This window comes from Pectinophora gossypiella, chromosome 14 (genome assembly GCF_024362695.1).
Source record: "Pectinophora gossypiella chromosome 14, ilPecGoss1.1, whole genome shotgun sequence".
Classification (NCBI taxonomy): domain Eukaryota; kingdom Metazoa; phylum Arthropoda; class Insecta; order Lepidoptera; family Gelechiidae; genus Pectinophora; species Pectinophora gossypiella.
The window spans coordinates 4,340,504-4,363,091 of record NC_065417.1 but is presented as its reverse complement, the minus strand read 5'-3'; the positions used below and the strand labels follow the sequence as shown (position 1 = coordinate 4,363,091).

Sequence of the window (22,588 nt, the reverse complement as noted above, 5' to 3'; positions counted from 1 at the left end):
GAAGTGACCGGTCGTGACCGGAAGTAACATGTCTATTATAAAATAAGTCGTTATTTATATTGTCTTGACTTGACAAAACTGTCGGTACCTTCCGACTTATAATTTATGACTTATAAAAAAGATAAGCGTTTTTTTTTGTATATATTTTGTAAGTCTTATCAGTATTGAAAAGTAATTAGAGTAATACAGGAAATATATTCGCAAATAGGACAGGTTTTATACGTATTACAATTGTAATTTTGTAAGTGTTGTAAAAAACTTCCTTTTATTTATTAATCTTTTTATGTAAGTAATTTTAATTAATAGACGCGAGGTCGGCAATTTTTGCCTTTCAGCGTCAAAGAACAATCAGGAATTCAGGATACTCAGGGTTACTTGTCTCCGGCGCATTGTTTCCTTTTTAATCCCTGAATCAGATTTATTCCCACTCAGGGTTCTGTGTTTATATTGTTACCTTTTTATAAACGGGTGAAAGCCTTCAATGATGTAGGCTTTGGTTATTTATAATGTTTTTTTTTTATGTGTAATAGGATATTTTTCTTTTATTTATATAAATCAATTTCTTTCTTTCTTTTATTTATAATCTTTTATTTATATAAGTTCATCATCATCAGCCCATTAACATCCCCACTGCTGGGGCACGGGCCTTCCCTATGGATGGATAGGGAGATCGGGCCATAAACCATCACGCGGACCCAGTGCGGATTGATGGTTATTAACGACTGCTAATGCAGCCGGTACCAACGGCTTAACGTGCCTTCCGAAGCACGGAGGGAGCTCGAGATGAAAACTTTTTTTTGTGACCTGGCTTATGACGGCCTTTGCGAAAGTTGCTTAACTTCAACAATCGCAGACCAGTTCAGTATAAAATAGTTAGATACCTACAATAAAACATTGTTTTTTAATAAGATAATATTTTGCAACATTTCCAAATATTTACAAAGAGAAAATTTAAATCGAAAGAGTTTCTGACTTAGAGACTTGAACTCGCAGCTCTTTTCAAGCAGGGGCGAAGTCCGAGTCAGATTTTTTCGATTTAAATTATCTCTTTGTGAGTTTCCATAAGAAAGATGGACCCGGAGATTGTTGGAGTGGCGCCCACGAACATTCACAATTCCGAGAGGAAAACCACCAAGATGGAAGGACGACAAAATAGAATATAAATAATATATTAAATACAAATATTGCAAAATTAAAACCGAAATATATCAACGAACGGCGGCGTCATTATTCTCTTGGTTTAATTGAATTACAGTTGCATACAAATACGAATTTACATAATTTAATGGAAATAAATTAAAAAAGAAAAAAAGTAAAAAGACGCTCCTCAAGTTTTGTGACTTGTGGGATCGTCACCAAAAGACGACTTGCACTCACATTTGGTATCGAAGAGACAAGTTTTGGTAATGGGTATACATTTGGACATTTGTATTGAAATGAAAACCCACAAATTAAGTATGACAAATGACTATCCCGTCACTTACTAATAAAAATATAAGTAGGTAATGTTACAGAGGTCATTCATTATCCCTTTATCGACGTTACTAGACCCCAAATTATGTTAATACGTATTTACATTTAATTTAATTTAATACGTAAGTCATGTATGTTATTATTTTATGATGTCAATTATATCATAACCATATTTTTTAAACATAAGTAATAATATCTTGCTGTTATTAAACTTTTTTTTTTAATTTAAGTTACATCACTGAACTCTAAGTGCGTATCCGTGTTTTTGTGATTTATATACCTAGATTAAGTATATTTATTATAACTGCCATTGACCTAGATATAACTTAATTTTAATGGTCATTAAGTAGGTTACGATTCATTGTTACCTAATTGATTAAATCCTTTTACGATTATTTCAAAAAGTTACGTTAATTATTTACATTATTTTTTAATACGATACGAAATCAACTTTATTTTTTATAAGTAGGTGTTTTAAGATGATTCCAATTTAAAAATGGCTCGATATTTTAAATGAAATTGTATTTTTGTTAGTTTTGAGCAAATTCCAAAAATTTGAATTAAGTACCTCATATTTTTTACTTTTTATTTGAATGTCTGAAACTGCTTTATTAAATGCTGATAATATTATATTGGGGTACAAATCACTAGGCACCTTATAAAGGAACTTTTTTAAATATTTCCCACGTGAGTTATATTCTTTACTCCAGTAGGTTTTTTTGACGTGACTTATTGTAGATTTGACGCAAATGACATAAACAACTTGGCCGGACAAATGGGGAACACGGAGGGACCTGAGAGTGCCCAGTTGAGGCAAACCTCGGCTCAAAGCGTCGTCTCAGAAGATAATATTGACTAGTAGCGACAGCAATATGAATAAGGGAAATCTTCGACCCCGGCCGGGTCGGTATCGGGGTTCTGAAGTGTTTGTTCTCGCGAGCTAACTAGCTGCAGCTATGGCTTCTCCAGTAGGAAACTAAACATGAAGGTACATAATGTACCATTCATAATTGAATATTTGTAAATAATTTCACTACCATTAATAGAAAGCTCAAATGTGAACCGTCATTTGTTGATAGAAGATCTACCTACATACTTTACAAAGCATCTAACTTAGAGAAAGTAACATCGTCTACCTAAATAACACTTAAAGGAAGCGTACACACTTGTCATACATCTATCTATCTATATACTCAGCCTGTATCCAGTCACTGCTGGGTATTAGGCCTCCTCTTTTTCACGCCAAGGCTCATCCACTGCCTCACAAGGCCATCCGACCATCATCGGGCTGGTGATCCGATATCGTCTAACGCAATTACTCCATAATTCCAAGTAATGACCGAATGCCTGTACCAATCAATAATCAACCTTTCAAGCCTTATATGCATGAACATAGGTATTATAATTATATAACATCTTCCAAATAGGCTAATGAATGAAACATCATCTATAAATGTCAGGACAAATACCACAACTTAACCCGTCACGTACGCGGGTCATTCATCTTTAAACTCGCATCACACATTCCTTTACATCATAGTAGGTATAGAATATGGGTTTGAAATGATATAACGAACAGTAGGTAAAAATACACTAATGATACTTGAGGTAATTACAATTCAAGGGCGTGCAAAACTTGGTGCAATTTTCGACTTGTTATGATTCGCAGTGATAAGATAGCGCGCATGCGATTCGTCTTCAATGGAGCTATTTAGCCGAGCGGGCTCCTCGCGCGGTTTTATTTAGTTTCTGATCGGCACGCGGTCGGCGCGGACGTCGGCGCGCCCTCTATCTGTCATTGGACAGAAACTCGCAAAACATTCGCCAATGTGTTTCAATACAACAGTACAAAATTCATGAGACAAAATGTTTAGGTCACAGTGTTTACTCGCGTTGTTTGCACTTTCCATCGGCTATGTTAATTCCTGGGGTAAGTACTAAGTAATCCTAATCAGCTGATGCGTGACTTTTGAACACGTGCGTTTTTAGACGGTTATATAACAGGTTAACACTTTATATGTCCTTTGAGGGCGACGTTATCTCATACTCAGTGTAAAATTTGTGATCTAGAGTTTTATGTAACGTGATGGAAAAAGTCAATAAGGCGGGAATTCGTTTGGCGCCACGACACCATTGCGAGGCGGCCGCTAGTCACGTAGGCCACCCAGGGTAACCCGACCGCGTTCGGATGACGCGGGTGCCGCATAGCTTGCAAACAATCCCTAACCTACTCAAATTCGCCACGTTAAACATTCCTGAAATGTGGAAAACGGTTGCGGCATTTTACAGCTAATGCCCCTTGAACATTGTAAGCAAATGTCTTGAAAGTTTTGAAATTATAGTAGTGGATTGTTTTTTTATTTAATTATCTTATTTTATGCGAAAATTAATATGTACCTACCTGTCATAGAATTGTAACTGGGTTAAATGTGGTCTTAGGTGAACCGTACACTTGCGTGCCGCCTACCTGAGCTGCATTTTTTTTAGGTTAGAAAATACAGAGTATTATTATATACCTAGTAGGTACTTAAGTACTTACAATGTTTATTGAGTTTAATTGTTTTCAAGTGACATAAAAGGGTCACTTTTATGAGCTGCAATTGTTCTAAGGACGCACCTACCTACTGTTACAATCAAAGAAACTTATTTTGTTAATATTGCAACTAAATAGGTACAAACATCGTGGCATTTATTTAAATACGATTTTTAAAAGAGAGAATAGATTTCTTTTTGTTATAAGCCTAAATAATGTAAATAGTATATTTACCAACTTATCTATTGATGTAAATAAATTAGTTAGGTAAAATATTTGAAAGTATTTGTTTGCGATTTTTTTTCTATAATTTTGTTGTTCTAAATTTTTCAAATATACGTATTTCGTAATGGATTATTATGATGTTCATTTGTTCATATTTCCAGTATTAGTTGGTTAGGTACATTTTTAGCAATCACGATCTATTATTTTTCCTTTTTTGTTTATTCTTAAATAACGTAAGCTTTACATCATTTACCTACTAAATTATTAATCTAACAAAATAATTATCAAAATGTGCAAAAAATACCTATCAATGTCACAAAACTTGGGAATAGGTTAGACAGGATACCTACCTAATACCTAAATAAATATTTACTAATACTTCACATATTTTTATTTCCGTTATGAGAAGTGGAAACTCAGAGGGGAGGCCTTTGCCCAGCAGTGGGACAATCCAGACTAATAAAAAATACACATCTATGATAACTTTGGTAAAAACTTAAAAATATTTTAATACCTGTTATACTAATATTTACCTATCTGTTATAGTGTATTAAAATACCCTCTGGATCTTAAGAATCTAAACCTTAACACGAAGCGTATTTAAAACGTTTTCATAAATCAATGACTTTGTAATAACCGCTACTAAACGAATGAGTTTCACTAAGTTAATAGCTGTTAACTATTGAAACATACTTATTACTTAGTATAGTACACTACTTAGTACATTAACTTACGTTGCCATGATGCATAACATAATTCATTATGGTCAGATTAAATCTAGGGTGTTGAAAAGGTCACATTCATCTAAAACTTGGAGGAAGAATGATCCTTTCACTAAGATCTAAAAAAGCAATATTGCTATTTGCGCATATAAAAGTAAGTAAGTAAGCGCGAAAATAATATCTTCTTCCATCGTGTGGGTTGTGAGGTGAAATACCAACCTCATCAACCCTGGTGTCAGGGTTATTATTGAGCCGCCAAAGGCCCCTGACGTGGCTCATGTAACGACTACTTACTTACATCAGTAAGTAGTAACCGGGAGAAACGGCTTAACGTGCCTTCCGAAGTACGGATCATCTTACTTTATTGGACAATCAGGGGATCAGCCTGAATATCTAATAACGATTCTGATACTAAAGGGATGCCAAGTCGAAGAGTATATAATAAATAAAATGTATTTCATATCAGTGTTTACACTAAGAAGTGCTTACTATTAAAGTCGTGACAAAATAAAGTCGGTTTGCACAATCTGCGAACCTTGCAACCGTAAAGGAGATTGCGTATAATATAATATAAAACTGGCCAAGTGCGAGTCGGACTCGCGCACGAAGGGTTCCGTACCATTGACCAGGTAAACGACTGGGGGGTTAAAATGGCCACATCGAAGCAATTCATCTAAGAAAGCAATATTGCTATTTGACATTTGTTTGCATTGCGTACTTCCTTTTATATACGCAAATGTCAAATTGCAATATAGCCTTCTTAGATGAATTGCTTCAATGTGGCGATTTTAAGCCCCAGTAGGTACACAATTTCATATTGCCTACTTTTTACCATTATAGATGTCGAAAAATGGGCAAAATAGTCGCGTTTGTTGTATGGAAAACCCTCTTAAATATTTTATATTCACCTCACAACCCACACGATAGACGAAGAATATTTTATTTTGTTTTTAGTATTTGTTGTTATAGCGGCAACAGCAATACATAATTTGTGAAAATTTCAACTGTCTAGCTATCGCGGTTCTTGAGATTCAACCTGGTGACAGACAGACAGACGACCAGACAGCGAAGTCATAGTAGTAAGGTCCCATTTTTACCCTTAGGGTACGGAACTCTAAAAACTAGGCTAAGATTAAGTCATAAATAAGTACTACAAACTTCCTTTAAGTTTACTGATGAAAATAGTCGAAATACGGTATTAAAGACCATTCCGGCCAAGTAGGTAATGCTATCTGAGGCAAACTACAATAAGCCATGTTATAGCCCTCCTTTTTGCTTCGTCGCAGTCGAAGCATACAACGCGTTCAGCTCCTAATCTTTCCAGGCAGGGTTAAAACCCGACACAGGAATTGTTTCTTTCTCATGTTTTTTAGTTTTTTTAAGAACATTACAGAACAGGGCCCTAGCCCTGTGGCGAGATTTTCTTGCAGCTACTTTTCCCCGGATATACTTACAGGTTGTGAGAAGCTGCAATATTTATGCGGATGAGACGTTCGTTACGTAAAAATTAACGATTCAAAGCGTACTTATGTTACTCTGAATGAAGATATTTTTGAATTTGAATTCAAAAGTATCTTCAAGGGGAAAATCGCGTAAATGCCTTATTGAAAAATCACAGTCTGATATCTGTTTATCTGTTTTCTTCAACAAGACCTCGTTTTTGTTCAATTAATTCCATTCCGGATAAAAATTAACGCTACAAATTTGACCTGGATTAAAACTATCTTGTATATTGAGGTTTTGTTAACAAAATCACATCACAATGTTATATTTTCAAAATGCGGTTACGTGGATATCACTATAAGGCGAGGATATACGAATACTAAGTAGAATTTATATTAAAAAATTCGGCCCATACCCACATGTTTGTCGCATGCACCCTGAGCGGTAGGCACGGATCGTCACGCATTGGGTGCCTCATGAGTCATGACGGATACAGGCGTCGTGGTAGACCTCGAAAGAGATGGCGCGAAGACCGGAGTGCGCACAGAACCGCGAAAAATGGAAAGACGAAGTGGAGGCCTATACCTAGCAGTGGGATCTTGTAGGCTAGATTAGGTTTAGCTTATGTATTTTCACTTGTCACCACATGGTTCGTCACATCCATCATAAGATAACGTATCAAAAGTTACAGTAATTTTTCTTTTGATTGTGTCCCCGCTTACCCTATTTGGGATGACAGGCGTGAGTTTATGTTTTAATACAAATGTCATTTATTCATTGTAATGTCATGAGTTATGTTTGTAAATAAACTATTAATAAACAAAGTCTCGAGTGATTAAATAATTAGCTTGCTGTTCTTGATAGAGACATAAACACTAAACAGCTATCAATATAGGTATTAGATTAAAATATAATTATTTCAATATTTGATCAATATCATAGAATAAGGAATAATATTACGTGTAGAACGGCAACTCTCCGCTCCCCACCAGCGGCTGAGCTAGATTTACCTCTCCCCCTATCGGTCTTACTTTAGTCTTCAATCGTATGGGCGTCAGACGACACACACACAGATGCGCGTGTACGATAACGTCAATGTGTAGTGTCTGTGTAAAACGAGGTGTTTTGTAGGAAGTATCCGGAGTATGTCAATGTTAATAATCAAGTTTACATAATATATATAACATGTTCATAATCCTTACAACCATGGTAATGATCTAAATTAATGTTGACAAGTCTTTAGATACTATAAACTAATCAGAATTTTATTATAATAAAATATGTCAAAGTTTAAGATTTTTGTTTTTGGCACAACATCATGAAATTCAAATCTAATAATATTGTACATTATAATATAACACAAGCTCACGGCTATATCCCAAATGGAGTAGTCAGAGGTACATCAATCGCAAAATGAACTGAGTACGCACACCTCACCAAATAATATTGAAACAGCACTGAAAAAAAAAATGTTACTTTGGTTATTGTTTACGAAAAACAATGACTAATGAACTATGTAAGTATTACTAAGTATTATAACAGCTTTTAATATTTTATCAAAATGTATATTTTTTTAACTAAACACTTATGTTACTTACTAATAAAAATATCAATAGTCACTATATTTGGTAACAATAACTAAAAATCTGATAAATATGACATTCAGAAAGAACAACCACATTTGTAACGCTTGTTTCAAGCACAGTTGAAACTAGTAACCCTACAAGCGCAACCCTCGTCAATCAACCGAAAGAAGTGTAGATCATATTCCACTGATATTCTGAGGGACGTATAATAGAGCTCATTTTGCCGTGTTCACAGTAAGTAATTTCACAACTTTATTTGGAAAGGTGTTACGTACAAAATGTAAAAAAGAAACCAATAAAAAATCGGGAAACAAAAGAGTAACGAGTCCTTCTAAATGTCGGAAGAAGTATGGAGTGACGTGAAACCCGAACTTGCACAATTTTCACAAAATTAGAGGTATTTTCTATTACTTATTTTGCTTATATAACGGATTTTCCCGGTGGGGAAATATCACAAAAAATACTTTGTGATCTCTAGTTTGGTAGGACATTACAGGCTCACCTGATAGTCCGAAAGTAAGATCATCCGTGCTTCGGAAGGCGCGTTAAGCCGTTGGTCCCGGTTACGACTTACTGATTTAAGGAAGTAGTCGTTACATGAGCCATGTCAGGGGCCTTTGGCGGCTCAATAATAACCCTAGTTTACACGATGATTAATTGACACAAAACTGCCAATGGTATATGCTATACTTAGACATTCCTCGCCTGTGTGACGAGTCTTTTCTCCCGTGTTAAGACTAATCTTAACCAATACCAGGGGCCTTAGTCAAGTTGCAAACGATTATGACATGTAAAGGTATCGACGTAAGGTGACAAATTCAATCCTAAATTGTCATAACCATTTATAATTTTGCTAACCCTCTGCACATCCCAGAAACTCCATACAAAACACCTCGTTTTACATAGACACTACACGTTGACGTTATCGTACACGCGCATCAGCGTGTGTGACGTCTGACGTCCATATGACTGAAGACTAAAGTATGACCGAGGGGGTTGAGGTAAACCCAGCTCAGCCGCTGGTGGAGAGCGACGAGTTGCCGTTCTATACGTAGTATTCTTCGTTATTCTATGTCCCCTGTTTTGTTTATTCTAGATTATGCTAGACTCACAAGGGGAGACACGTTTAATATAGGACAGTCGGTTGACCATGTACCAGTTTCTTTTCTGGTCATTGAAGTGACAATAGAGAGCAGAGGTTACGATTCACAATAGCAACTGATTCCGAGGAATTAGGGCGACTTGCGTGATTGCTACAGCATAGCTTCACGCCCTCAAGTTAATGGATCTAGTTGAGAAAATCTAGACCCGAACACGAAGGGTTTACGTCTAACAGTTACATAATTTCTTTTGTCATTCCATTTGTATCGACCCTGATAATTTGCGCTGAAGTAGTTACGAAGGTTGGAGCTAGGTCTAAGATTATGTCTTATTTCCTCGAAAAACTAATCGGTGTTATTTTTTTCTTATCGACTACAATTTATAAGGTGAAGTAGTCTCAGTCTTTGTATAGGTTAAAAACCTACTTAATTGAAAAATATATCACTAAAATCAAAAATAAATCCTCCGCGTTATTCATTTACTCATTCTTCCTAAAATTAACAGCTGTCAATGATCTGTCCCTTTCCTTTTCGGCGGATAAGAAAATTACAGATATATAACTTAAAATAAAATTAGACGGTGTCTTACAGGAATCAGGTATTAACCAATAAGTAATATAACGAATATGTCCTAATTAAAACTTTAGTAAGTAGTTAATAATTGAGCCGAGACAGAAGCACCTGTTATTATCTTTTTATAATGCGCCATTTTGGTTTCGCTATTTACTTAAAAGCAAAATCTTATCAGTTTTCATCATCACTATCACTAGGTATATACAGGGTGTTAGTAACATCGTAACGAAAACTTTGAGGGATAATTCAGGCCATGATTCTGAGTTGATATCAAGTAGAAATTTCCGTCGCAAAAGTATAGATCGGAAAATATTTAAAAAAAATCAAAAATTTCATGAATTTTTGACAGGAAATTCCACTTGATATTAACTCAGAATCATGGTCTGAACCATCCCCCTCAGTATTCGTTACGATGTCACTAACACCCATACAGACTTGTATGGCTACCGTATGTACCTGTACGGGGTGTAAGTGTCATCGTAACGAATACTGAGAGGGTTGATTCATCTGATTATTCTGAGTTAATATCAAGTGGAATTTTCCATCGCAAAAGTATAGAATTGATAATAATTTAAAAAAACTAAAAAAAAATCATTAATTTTGCGACGAAAAATTCCACTTGATATTAATCCAGAATCATGGTCTGAATCATCCCCCTCAATATTCGTTACGATGTCACTAACACCCTGTATTATTATAGCAAAATTCAGATAAAAATTACATCTGATTTGAAATAGCTCGATATTCCGTGAAACGAAAATTATGTCGAACACTCGATACGACATCGTAGTTACTAGGCATGTCGAAAGCATTACAGAATGAGGTCATCAAAATATTCCCATTGGCAAGTAGTTTGAAGATTGATTACTTGAAATACGAACTTGACCGCTTCACGCAAAGCAACTCTTACAACTATTATGTGTACTAGGTATGCTTACTTTATCTGTGTACAATGATTTGAACAGCTTTGCTTATACATTTCTTTTATTTTATTTTTTATTTTCATCAAATCGAAAATGTATCGTGGTGTTGGGTGACAAAGAGAAAATAAAATCGAAAAAATTCTGACTCAGACGGGACTTGAACCTAAAGCAGGTCTTGTCAAGCTAAGACGAGCGTGTTAACCATTACATCGGGTCCTCCTTCTGACCATGCGAAATTCTCCGATCTATAATATTGTCATTAAGCCGACGCGGACTCTAAGACAACGATAGGTAGCAGGTATGTCTATAACGTTAATTTATATGTAACACTTGATTTTTAAATTATTCTCAAAGTTACATACATAAACAGCCTATATGCGTCCCACTACTGGGCACAGGCCTCCCCTCAATCAACCGGAGGGGGTATGGAGCATACAATACAATACAAATACACTTTATTGCACCAAAATAAAAAGAAATAATTGCAAAAAGACCGGTTGGTGGAGTTGTTTTAACGGCTCAAAGTTACAGAATAAATAATATTTACGAGTAGAAATATTTTACGGTCACGAGCATTGATATGTACCTATGCACTTTTGTCACATTAACTTTTTTGACAAATTGCACTGTGAATCTCACTTAATGTTAAATACGTTAGTGCGACTGTATGTGTGATATACCTATACTATACTGGTCATTGTTGTACGAAAGTAACTTACCAACTACAACGTTTCGTATAAAAAGATGATAACGAACATTCCACCAAAAAATATTGTTTAAAAATAACCTCTACTATTGTCAACATTAAGATCAAAGTCTAACTTTATCTAGGGCATGGCCAATGTTATATAAAATGTTTGCTGATCATTCGTCTGTTACCTAAATTAATATGAATGGTATAAATTTTTGATTCAAGTACACTTTGAGGTCTGTTTTTAGAGTGCACCAGTGCGTAACCTACTCGACGTAGACAAGGGGATTTCGACATTCCCGGCCAGTTAAGCGTGAACACTACACTTAACTATACATATATTTCAAGTATATTAGTATTTCGAATCCCGGTGGGGACATATCACAAAAATCATAATATTATGATCCCTAGTTTGATCACCCGATTGTCCAAAAAGTAACATGACCCTGGCTTCGGAAGGCACGTTAAGCCGTTGATCCCGGTTACTACTTACTGATATAAGTACGCAGTCGTTACATGAGTCACGTCAGGGGCCTTTGGCGGCTCATTAATAACCCTGACACCAGGGTTGACGAGGTTGTAGAAATCCACCTTACAACCCACACGATAGAAAAAGTATATTAGTTTCCAATACCAAATTAGTAGATTTTTTTCCTGTACTCAGGTATAGAAGAAAATAGGTTTTAATAGGATAGGCAGGAAATAGGCTTCGGGTGCCTGTAAGAAATTCCTGCGTAAGCCATAAGGCCGCCTGTTGTGCATTTTTTTTATATTATTCCTATTTTCCGTACCCTGTGTTGTTTGTGCTCAATAAATTATTATCATCACTAATTTAAGAGAAACGCTCTTGTCGGTGTCCATTCTCCATGCTACTTTTTTAGGGAAATATAGGGCAGTGGTTTCCCTCTTGCCTTCCGCTCCGCAGTACTCAGTCTGACGCGAGTGGGATGGCGCCCAGAGTCCCCGACAAAGTTGTCTATTTCAAAGCCGTACTAGGACTCCTGTCCTCCGCTTCTGAATAGTACTGACTGTTACTGCTGCCCTCTGTCAAGTTCCAGGTTACAGTCCCTGTGACGCACCCCTTTAAAGTATAAGTACTTATTATTTCTTTATCTCTCATAGAAGTAATGTTTATAGGGGTACAACGGGTATAGTAACCTCAAAAACTAAATATATAAAACGTTTTGCTAATTGCCAACTTAATTCAGAATGTTCTAGATATGACATAAACCCAGATATTAATTTGGATATATATTATTATTATTATATTTATTACTGTTAAAATTTCCGTACACTTGATATTACAATGACTCATCAACCTTAATAGACAGATAAATATATAAACAATACTGTTAATGACATTAATATAAGTTCAACGTTCTCTGATTAGGGATTTCATTTGTTATCCTTTATGTAATAATGTTTAAATATATTTTTTTATACTAATAGTCTTTCATGAGAGTGGAAGAACCGAAAGTGGTGTGGCAGGATCGATAATGACATACCGCTCCACTTACTACAAAGTACGGCCTGTGAGGTCCCGGGTTCGAATCCTGGTGGGGACATCACAAAAATCACTTTGTGATCCCTAGTTCGGTGAGGACACTATAGGCTGATCACCTGCTTGTCCGAAAGTAAGATGATCTGTGCTTCGGCAGGCACGATAAGCCTTTGGTCCCGGTTACTACTTACCGATGTAAGTAAGTAGGCTGGTGGCTCAATTGTAACCCTGACAACAGGGTTGATGAGGTTGGTAATCCAACTCAGACGATAGAAGAAGAAGAAGAGGACTACGAAGTAAGTGGAATTCCGTGGCCTGTGCTAATGTATAGAATGTACACTTGCCGAGGTTTAGCCGAAGAAAACATTCAATTGCGTGTGATGTGACGCAATCTAAAAACCTAATATTTAAATCGATATCAATATTTAAACCACAGGGCAACTTCGAGGAAAATGTTTAGCATATTGATTCAAATAAATACATAGACAACACACATAACAACTTACTTACATAACGACTATGTTTCTAATTGAGATAGTCAGACATACATAAGGGCGGAAGACAAGAGGGAAACCAGTGCCCTATTTTTTTCCCTAAAAAAGTAGCATGGAGAATGCTACACGGACAAGAGCGTAGCTCTTAAATTAGTGATGATGATGAGACATACATTCATCTCATTACAAAACCATACTATTTATCGCTGTATACTCGCCGCTGCCGTCTATTACATGGAACTTAAAACATAGCTGGCGAGGAGCAGGTGTAAACATACTATACACATCCACCCCTTCAGGGATATAGGCGTTAAAACAAACATAATATAAACAATTACAAACAAGTAAGTGGTGCAAAAGGCGTCCTGAAGGTGCAAAAGGCGTCCTGAAGGTGCAACTAATTATCTTTTCACATAGTTACAATTCTTATATAATACCATAGAAATTTTCCCATAACTTCAACCTAACATCACTCTATTTACAGCTGGACTGACATTGATAAAATTGCTATTAAACGCGAACCGAGATAACCTATGAAATGTTATGGCAATATTATTTTAAGTAGTTGTCTTTCTTGTCTTCAAATCGTATTAGCTGAAAAGTAGATAAATATAACGTACCGAATTTCAATTTACGTAGTTTGTTCACAAAGTGAACTTTAGAGGTTATCTTTATAGAAGTAGGTACCTATCGTTATGGATACTGATGTCTTGAGTTTAAGTATTTCGTGATGACATTTAGAATTTTTATGTACATCATGTACCTACTTACCTATCTGTAATTGTCACTCCTTGTATAGATAAACAATAAGTCGCATAATTAATGGGTGTTAGCAGTGGCGGCCCTAGGGTGGTGCGAGCTGTGCAATAGCCTCAGGGGCGGAGGGGGGCACAAAATCAACCAAGACGGGACCACCCTGGCTGACAACCCCGGAGCCACAGGGGAGTAACTGGATTGGGTACACCTGCCCTGTAAATTGATTATTAACCTCTTAACCACATAAAACTCCTACACTTAACGGGTGGCCGTAAACGATATTTTTAAAAGATTTAAATAGGTAAGTATATTTCGGTGGCCGTAAATTAATCGAAAAAAACTGTATTTTGACTGGCGCCACTTTGAGGTCTCGCACCGCCTAAATATTTTGCTAGGGCCGCCACGGGGTGTTAGGCATATGCCCGTGTAGTTACGTAACGTATTTTTAAACGCATTTATCCATACAAAGGTTCTAACTAGGCATTCCCCTTCTAACTCTCCGATTTCATTCGCATTGTAAATCTGTTTCTTTTTAAATCTACGTAAAGACTTATAAATATCATCACATCTGGAAACTATTCCTATTAAACTCTTTATTGTACACAATAATTAAATTAACGACAAAAAAATAAAATAGGTACAAAAGGTGAACTTATATCTAAAAGAGATCTCCTTCAGCCAACCCCGCATGGTATGAGAGGTCAATAAAGTGTACAAATAAAAATGTATAAGTATACATATAATAATATATATAAACACAAGTGTATAAATATGTATATTTAAATATACATAGTGTAATATCCTATACTATAATAATATACAAAATACATATACATTAGGCATTGTGTGATAGATAGATTCCTATAGGCGGAATAGAAACTCTATCCATCCATTCTTGACATACAAAGTTCCTTATCAAACAAATGAACTGTTGTCACGGCAACGGGTCGTTTACGCCATCTTGTCATTGAATCCCCAAGTTAAATAACATGCAGTGACGTCATACTCTTCCATCAAGAGATGAGACTAATATAGTTGCACGTGGGTGTCTCAGTTCATTCACGGATTTTCAGCGGTTTCCGACGGAGTGGGTAAGAGATAGTTAGAGAGATAGTAAGAGAAGTAGATAGTTGCATGTTTGTTATGTACTTAAATGATTTTATCGTGGCTAACTTTGCAAATTGACGTATCTGTATTTTTTTGCTTAAAATTTGTGTCTTATTGACAACAGCGACCCGCCCCGGCTTCGCTCGGGTGCAATGCAGAGGAAAAAATGAAATTATTTACGGCATCACATTAAAAACCTCAAAAATAACAGTATTTATTCACTATTTAATGGATGTTATTATACATATAAACCTTCCTCTTGAATCACTCTATCTATTAAAAAAAAACCGCATCAAAATCCGTTGCGCAGTTTTAAAGATTTAAGCGTACATAGGGATATACGGACAGAAAAAGTGACTTTGTTTTATATTATATATAATGATAACAAAAGGTAAAGGTCAGAAACGGCAGTTACCGACGTCAGCGCCGTTAAAATGAGAACCTCAGCGTTAGGCGCACGATCTGGAGGTCGATTCCCGTTGGGTATATTGTTGAAATCACTTTGTGAGACTGCCCTTTGTTTGGCTAGTACATATTTGTCAGTCTGCAAAGAATAAGCTTAAGTACTCAAAGCTTTCTTTTGTAAGCTTCCACTGACAAATTAGGCTAAGTGCCTATACTACAGTCAATTCTTACGGCGTTGATACAACATTGTTTGATTATTTCACATTGTTTTTTTTTTGATCACATACCTCCGAAAATGCATTTTTCGGGAATGTGGGTTTCCTCACGATGTTTTCCTTCACCGCTGAGCACGTGATAATAATTTATAATCCAAATATCAATTCGAAAACAAATTCGACTATCATTGGTTTAGACCTATGCTGGATTCGAACCTGCAACCTCAAAGTGAGAGGCTTCCACGACACCCGTGATCAACCGACTAGAGCAATTATGAAACTAAACCACAAAACGTTCAAATAACGAACGTCGATAAACTAAAGTTAAAAACTTTTTTTTTTGACATGACTCATTTCATAAGCCATTAACGATTTGTCCCAGATACGTTCACTGTAAGTCCTGACCATGTCAGGGGTCTTTGGCGGCTCAATAATAACCCTAACACCAGGGTTGATGAGGTTGGTAATTCACCTCACAACCCACACGATAGAAGAAGAGTCCGGAAAGAAACAAGACCGGTGTCAGTACAAAGTACTCATAGGTAATAGCTTATTGGCTCAATGGTTTTTGTCCACGGCAATTGGTAATAGCGTTAATGAAAGACGACCCGACGAGTCAGTCGACGTGATATAAGTCACGTACACAGTATACCATAGACCACACACGCTGGGAGATTTATTTATGTACCCAAGATAAGCCGAAGATTGACAGATTATACCTAAAATACTTATACATAAACATACGTGCGCCTTAAAATAGCAAGTGGACACAACAGATTTGGAAAATAATGCTAATGTTAATTTTCCTTTTCTTATTACAAGGCTTTCGTTGGCGATAGTCAGTTATTTTCTTCTGCTTCTTCAGTTATTTTTTGTCGTGATATACTGTAGATTTGCCGCAGATGGCAACTACTTGCCCGGACAAATTGGCGTTGAGGGCTATCACCCGGTACACAATTTAAGACAACAGGCCTGAGGGTGCCCAGTTGGGAGGGAACCTCGAGTCTCGGTATCGGAGTCCTGAAATGTTTGTTGTCGCGAGCTGATTAGCCGCCTCTATACTTATAGCTAGAGTAATCGAGACGTCAGGATCGTATGGGAAATAAGCTCAATCAACCGGAGGGGATATGGAGCATACTCCACCACTACCTAGTAACCCGCGACCAACAGTTTAACGAGTCTTCCGAAGCACAGAATCATCTTACTTTTTCGGACAATCAGGTGATTCAACCTGCTATATCCTAGCCAAAAAAGGACAATCTCCATAGCATTTACTATTACTTACGTACTTACGTACTTACGTACACGTACGTACGTGTTATGTACGGCCTCCGTGGTCCAGTGGTTGAGCGTTGGGCTCACGATCCGGAGGCCCCGGGTTCGAATCCCGGGACATACTACAAAAATCACTTTGTGATCCCTAGTTTGATTCAGGCTGATCACCTGATTGTCCGAAAGTAAGATGACCCGTGCTTCGGACGGAATGTCATTCCGTTGGTCACGATTACTACTTAATGAGCCATGTCGGGGGCCTTTGGCGGCTCAGTAATAACCCTGACACCAGTATTGCTGAGGTTGGTATTCCACCTCACAACCCATACGGTAAGAAGAAGACTTATGTACATAGCGGTCCTCAGTTGTCATTAAACATCGTCACTCGTACACTCATAAGCTGACCTTTCATTTAAACTGGTTGAGTAGATAGAATAGAAAATAGAAATAGAAAAATATTTATTTCAAAAAAAGAGATTTACAAAAGTAATCTGTTACAAAAAACTGGTTTTATGAGGTAGTTTCAGAAAATCTACATATAGACAGATAAAACAGCGGACCCTGCACTAAGCATAAGCCTGTATCGCAGGGACCCGAAGATGATAATAGATTTGACATAACGCGGATATTTTCAGAGCTTCGTGACTTAAAAATATATTTACTAGGTTACTACACATACTGCCTACGCAGTTTTAAATTCCAAAATTTTTAACTCCTTGCAATTAAGTTTAGAAAACTATTGATGCTGATTTTGGCAGACACCAACTTGATTTCAATTTATGTTGATAGTTCTAAAACTAGTTCTGTCTCTTTTTTACACTCATCATAAGTGAAGGACGGTACTATTTCTATACCTATAAGAGTAAAATAAACTAAAGTTTTGTCGGACAGAATCAGCTCCATTACCTATATAAATAATAATAAGAAAATACATAAATCAATTACGATCTTTTGCCAATATACTTATGTAACTAAACAACCGCATTAAATTTTTTTTATTGCTATTTGACAATATCAGTAATGCCACGTGAATATTTTCAATTTAAAGGTAAGCTTTTAATTTATAGCAACAATTGACTTTTGATTAGAACTTGTACATAAAACAAATTGGGTTCTCTATTTTAACTCATAAAATTTCATGTAATAATTTACCATGGCATACTGTTACTTGTCCTATTATTAGTTTCGCATAGTATTAATTTGTCATAACTTTTTAAGCATAATTTTGAAAGTCATAACTACTATAAGGCTATAAGCATAATAACTAATGGCAATAATGATATATAAATAAGCATAATTATTATAAGCATAAAAACTATACTCCGAATAAGAAAAGTTTTGACGCAACTTTGAACATTTTCGAAACTTACTTTTTCCTTGGCTGCATTTGATTCATGATTGTGACTTTTTATATTTTTTGCCACTACTTCATGCTGTTGGTCATCATTCAGTATACTTTTTGTGTGTAAGATAAACATGCTGGCGGTTTAGGGGTGGCCCAAGGGCCACCCCCGCCGCACCCTAACCTAATGTTATGCCTTGTAAAAATTATGACAAAACACTATTTGTTATTCTAAAAAAGAATTATGGATACCTATTTATATGCGAATCAAATTTATACCAACAAATATTAGTCCAAAAATAAGTTATACCTAACAAAACAGTATTCCTAGATGTTATTATGGGAAAGTACTATTATGCTAAAAAACGTTATGCAAAAAGGATTATGATAATTAAAATTATGAAAAAAACATTTATGCATTTTAAGAGAATCCCAACAAATTGTTCCTTATCAAACACAGGTCTCAGGATTGATTGGAAAAGTGGAATTTCACTGTATTTTTGATCATCACACGTGCCTATTTAATTTCCTTTCGTTAAATATTTCGTTAATAGCATATAAAACTAAGTGCACAATGTCAAGAAATGTCAAATAGCTTTTTTAGATGAATTGCATCAATATGGCCTTTTCACCCCTCTGTTGTAATTGTGATGCTCGTAAGAATAATTCCACTAGAAAAATAAGTAGTTACTTCGTATCAAAAATGGCCAGTTGCCTTTTGATTACTTGAAGCTCTGCTCACTTTATTTAAGTGCTTTATTTGGGATTCTGGTTCTAAATTAATTTATTTCATTGATGACCTTCGCAATATCCACAAATCCATCAAACCCCGCGGCACAGAATTCGCCGCCGCGCCGCGCGCGTGGCGAATTATATTGAATGCTTCAACCAATAGTAAAAAAGTATTGAACATATAGATAGGTTAGAGGTAGTAGAGTCACGCCTTCTCATTGGGTACATGATAATTATACGATGATTGACATAAAAATAGTTCAGTAGCACTGTACACCTTTTGCAATACCTACATTGCATGCGTCTGTCGGTATACGACGGGATTTGTCATGTAATTTCTGAGATACTTAAGTTGAAATCGATTTCTAAAAAATCAGATCTTTTTTTTTCTTATCGTTTTGGAATCATGCACTTTCCAACTTCTTATTATTATGTGGGTTGTGAGGTGGTATACCAACCTCATCAACCCCGGTGTCAAGGTTATTACTGAGCCGCCAAAGGCCCCTGACATGGCTCAACGACTACATACTTACATCAGTAAGTAGTAACCGGGACCAACGGCTTAACGTGCCTTCCGAAGCTCGGGTCATCTTACTTTCGGACAATTAGGTGATCAGCCTGTAATGTCCTAACCAAACTAGGGATTACAAACTGATTTTTGTCATATGTCCCCACCGGGATTCGACATTTCCAACATAAATATACAGATTACGATACCCGCCTCAGTCGGTACGGCTTTTTTTACTTTTTTATTATTTATATGTTATAATGTGGTTGTTGTCTGTGGAGTAATTAAACTTTAAAATGAGTTCACGTCTCGCCAAATCTATGACTGGATGCCTCGGCCTCCCGTCCTGAATCACAGATCATTGAACCAAACAAGACGGCCGGCGGCCATTATTACGCACGAAACATAAGCGCGATAAAAAAATCTTAGTTAAAATGTTCTACTATCTATTTATCTACTCAGGTGGATACATCCACCCACTGCTGGGTATAGGCCTCCTCTCTTTCACGCCATCCTTTCCGGTCCTGTGCAAGTCTCATCCATTGCTTTTCGGCATACCTCACAATGTCATCCGACCACCGGACTGGTGGTCTGCCTCGGTATCGCATACCATGGTGGCCAAGGCACCATTCAGTAACAACCTTAGTCCATCTGTTGTCTTCCCGTCTTGCCTCTTGTCTTGTCTAGTTAAAATGTTGTTCGCAATTAAATATATTTGCGCTCAACAAGCGAGACAGCAAGTCTTCTGATTACTTGTGCAATTGTGGCTCAGCCTACACCGTTGTAGACTACAGGCGTGAGTTTTTATTTGTATGTAGAATCGAACTACTTAATTTAATGATTTGATTAAGTAATTAAATGTCAATAAAAGGTTGATTGGTAATTGCGCAATTACTTAAGTATAAAAACAAAAATAATTACAATACAATACAGATGGGTAAATACTTTATTATAATCTACTAAGATAAAGGTGTATCTCTTCTTTATTATATTATCTAATAATCAAAGTTATTCATTAGGTAGGTATTGTGATTATGAATAAATTAATTAAATTATCATACACACTTGCCAGTCACCCGTAGTACTACTATTGCTATAAATTTTGCATAATTCCGGTTTATAAAAGAATCTTTGGATTAAAGAAGCGGATTTTATTATCATTTTATTTATGAGTTCAACATCCTGTTAGACAATGATATATCAATACACCCATGGAGCGTCAAAATGTCTTTGATTCGATGCATAAATTATTGGGTGCCTAATAAAAATACAGGTGGAGTTATTACTAAGGTAGCAATCTCTTCCAGGCAATCTTTATGTAGATATAGAAAAGGGAATTTAATGAAAGCGTAGCGGGATAGTCAGTGTAAAAGTGCGTTTGTTTTCATTACTTGGATCGTCTAAGTAGTGAAATTTCTTTCCCATTTGTTCGATAGTCGAACTAGGAGTTTCAAAAGGCCACATCGAAGCAATTCATCTAAAAAAGCAATATTGCTATTTGACATTTGTTTGCATTGCGCACTTTTAGATGCGCAAATGTCAAAATAACAAATTACAATATTGATTTTTTTAAGATGAATGCTTCAATGTGGCCCTTTTAACTCCCTAGTAGTCTCAGTTCTACAGCATTTAAATATTTTTCAAAGTATTTAGTAAAATTTTGCGCATACACGTCAAGGTTGCAGAATATTCCAGGGTAAAAATCTGCTGCGCTCAAGCCGTAATCCAAGCAGTAATTCACGTAAATGGTAAGAACTAGTAAGTTGTGAGACTTTTTTAATTATCACTAGTTCGGTGGTCGAATACCTAAATGGGAAAAATATTCTCAATAGTTCCACGATCGAACTTCTTCTTCTATCGTGTGGATTATGAGGTGGATTACCAACCCCATCAACCCTGGTGTCAGGGTTCGAACGACCAACGATCGAACTATTGAGAACAAACAGAAAGGAAAGATCTATAGATTGTCTAGAAAGATCTAGATTACTGTTAGGTGTCTGTGTTTATTATTAGAAAAACAGATATGAAATAGTATCCGATATTATATCTGGCAAAAGCCGATATAAAATCGGTAGCCAAATACCACACATACTTACATAAAAAATACTTCCTTAAATTATTTAAGTAATCGTGTGATCAGTCAGATAGGCTTTGGCGATAAAGTGTGAATATCCCACAAAACGTACATTACCTTGTACTTTCGGTATGATATCGAGGCGCCAAATGTCATAATCACTTTTGACAATCTTTAGAAGATATTAATGGATTTGTCGTCGCTTTATGGCTTATCTATACTTTGAACTTCGATATAAATCGACCTACTGAAATATCAAATTGTTCTATACAGGGTGCTAATGACATCGTAACGAAAACTGAAGAGGACGCATTTGTTCGTTACGTGTGTTGTTATGTTATGTTATAGGTAACTTACCTATATCGTACATAACATAACATAAATAGCCTATAAACGTCCCACTGATGGACACAGGCCTCCGCTCAATAAACCGGAGGGGGTATGGAGCATACTCCACCACGCTGCTCCACTGCGGGTTGGTGGAGGTATTTTTACGGCGGGGAATATCGTAAGAGTTAATAAATCTAGTCTTATCGAGATTCTGACTAAATAAGTGCTTACCTATAACGGATTGGCAAAGTCAAGGTCAAATAGTACACAATCAATGTTTCCGACTTAGAATGATCCGCATACTAAAATACTTGTCGTATTTTTTACACTTCCCTATATTATGACGTTCGCAATGTCCGGTTGATCAACTATTTTCTCACTGATATAGATGCTAGTGTCAAGATTTATATTAGTTCCGCATTTTAGTGCATAAATTATGTTACACTACTTATTATATATCTTGAGTAACGCATTGACTCATATCATTACATTATTTTTTACAACCATATCCGTAATTGACAATGTCGAAGTTTCCGATATTATGCACAGCGACTAAGTAAGTAGGCACCTACCTGTATCACTA

The 22,588-nt window shown here is 36.2% G+C and overlaps 2 protein-coding genes across 4 annotated transcripts in view; one reads left to right on the top strand and one right to left on the bottom strand.

Annotated features, from left to right (window-relative positions):
- LOC126372446 (85/88 kDa calcium-independent phospholipase A2) overlaps positions 1-22,588 on the bottom strand; it is a 77,355-nt gene that overhangs the window by 13,666 nt on the left and 41,101 nt on the right. The gene's annotated exons all lie outside the window — the stretch shown is intronic.
- The window catches only part of LOC126372473 (protein cueball), a 38,917-nt gene continuing 19,538 nt past the window's right edge, over positions 3,210-22,588 (top strand). Inside the window, exon 1 of one of the 2 annotated variants that reach the window (XM_050018255.1) lies at positions 3,210-3,403. In XM_050018255.1, the coding sequence (XP_049874212.1) occupies positions 3,340-3,403 (64 nt within the window). In that variant the 5' untranslated portion in view covers positions 3,210-3,339. The remainder of the gene's footprint in view (positions 3,404-22,588) is intronic. The other variant, XM_050018254.1, reaches the window with a different exon arrangement.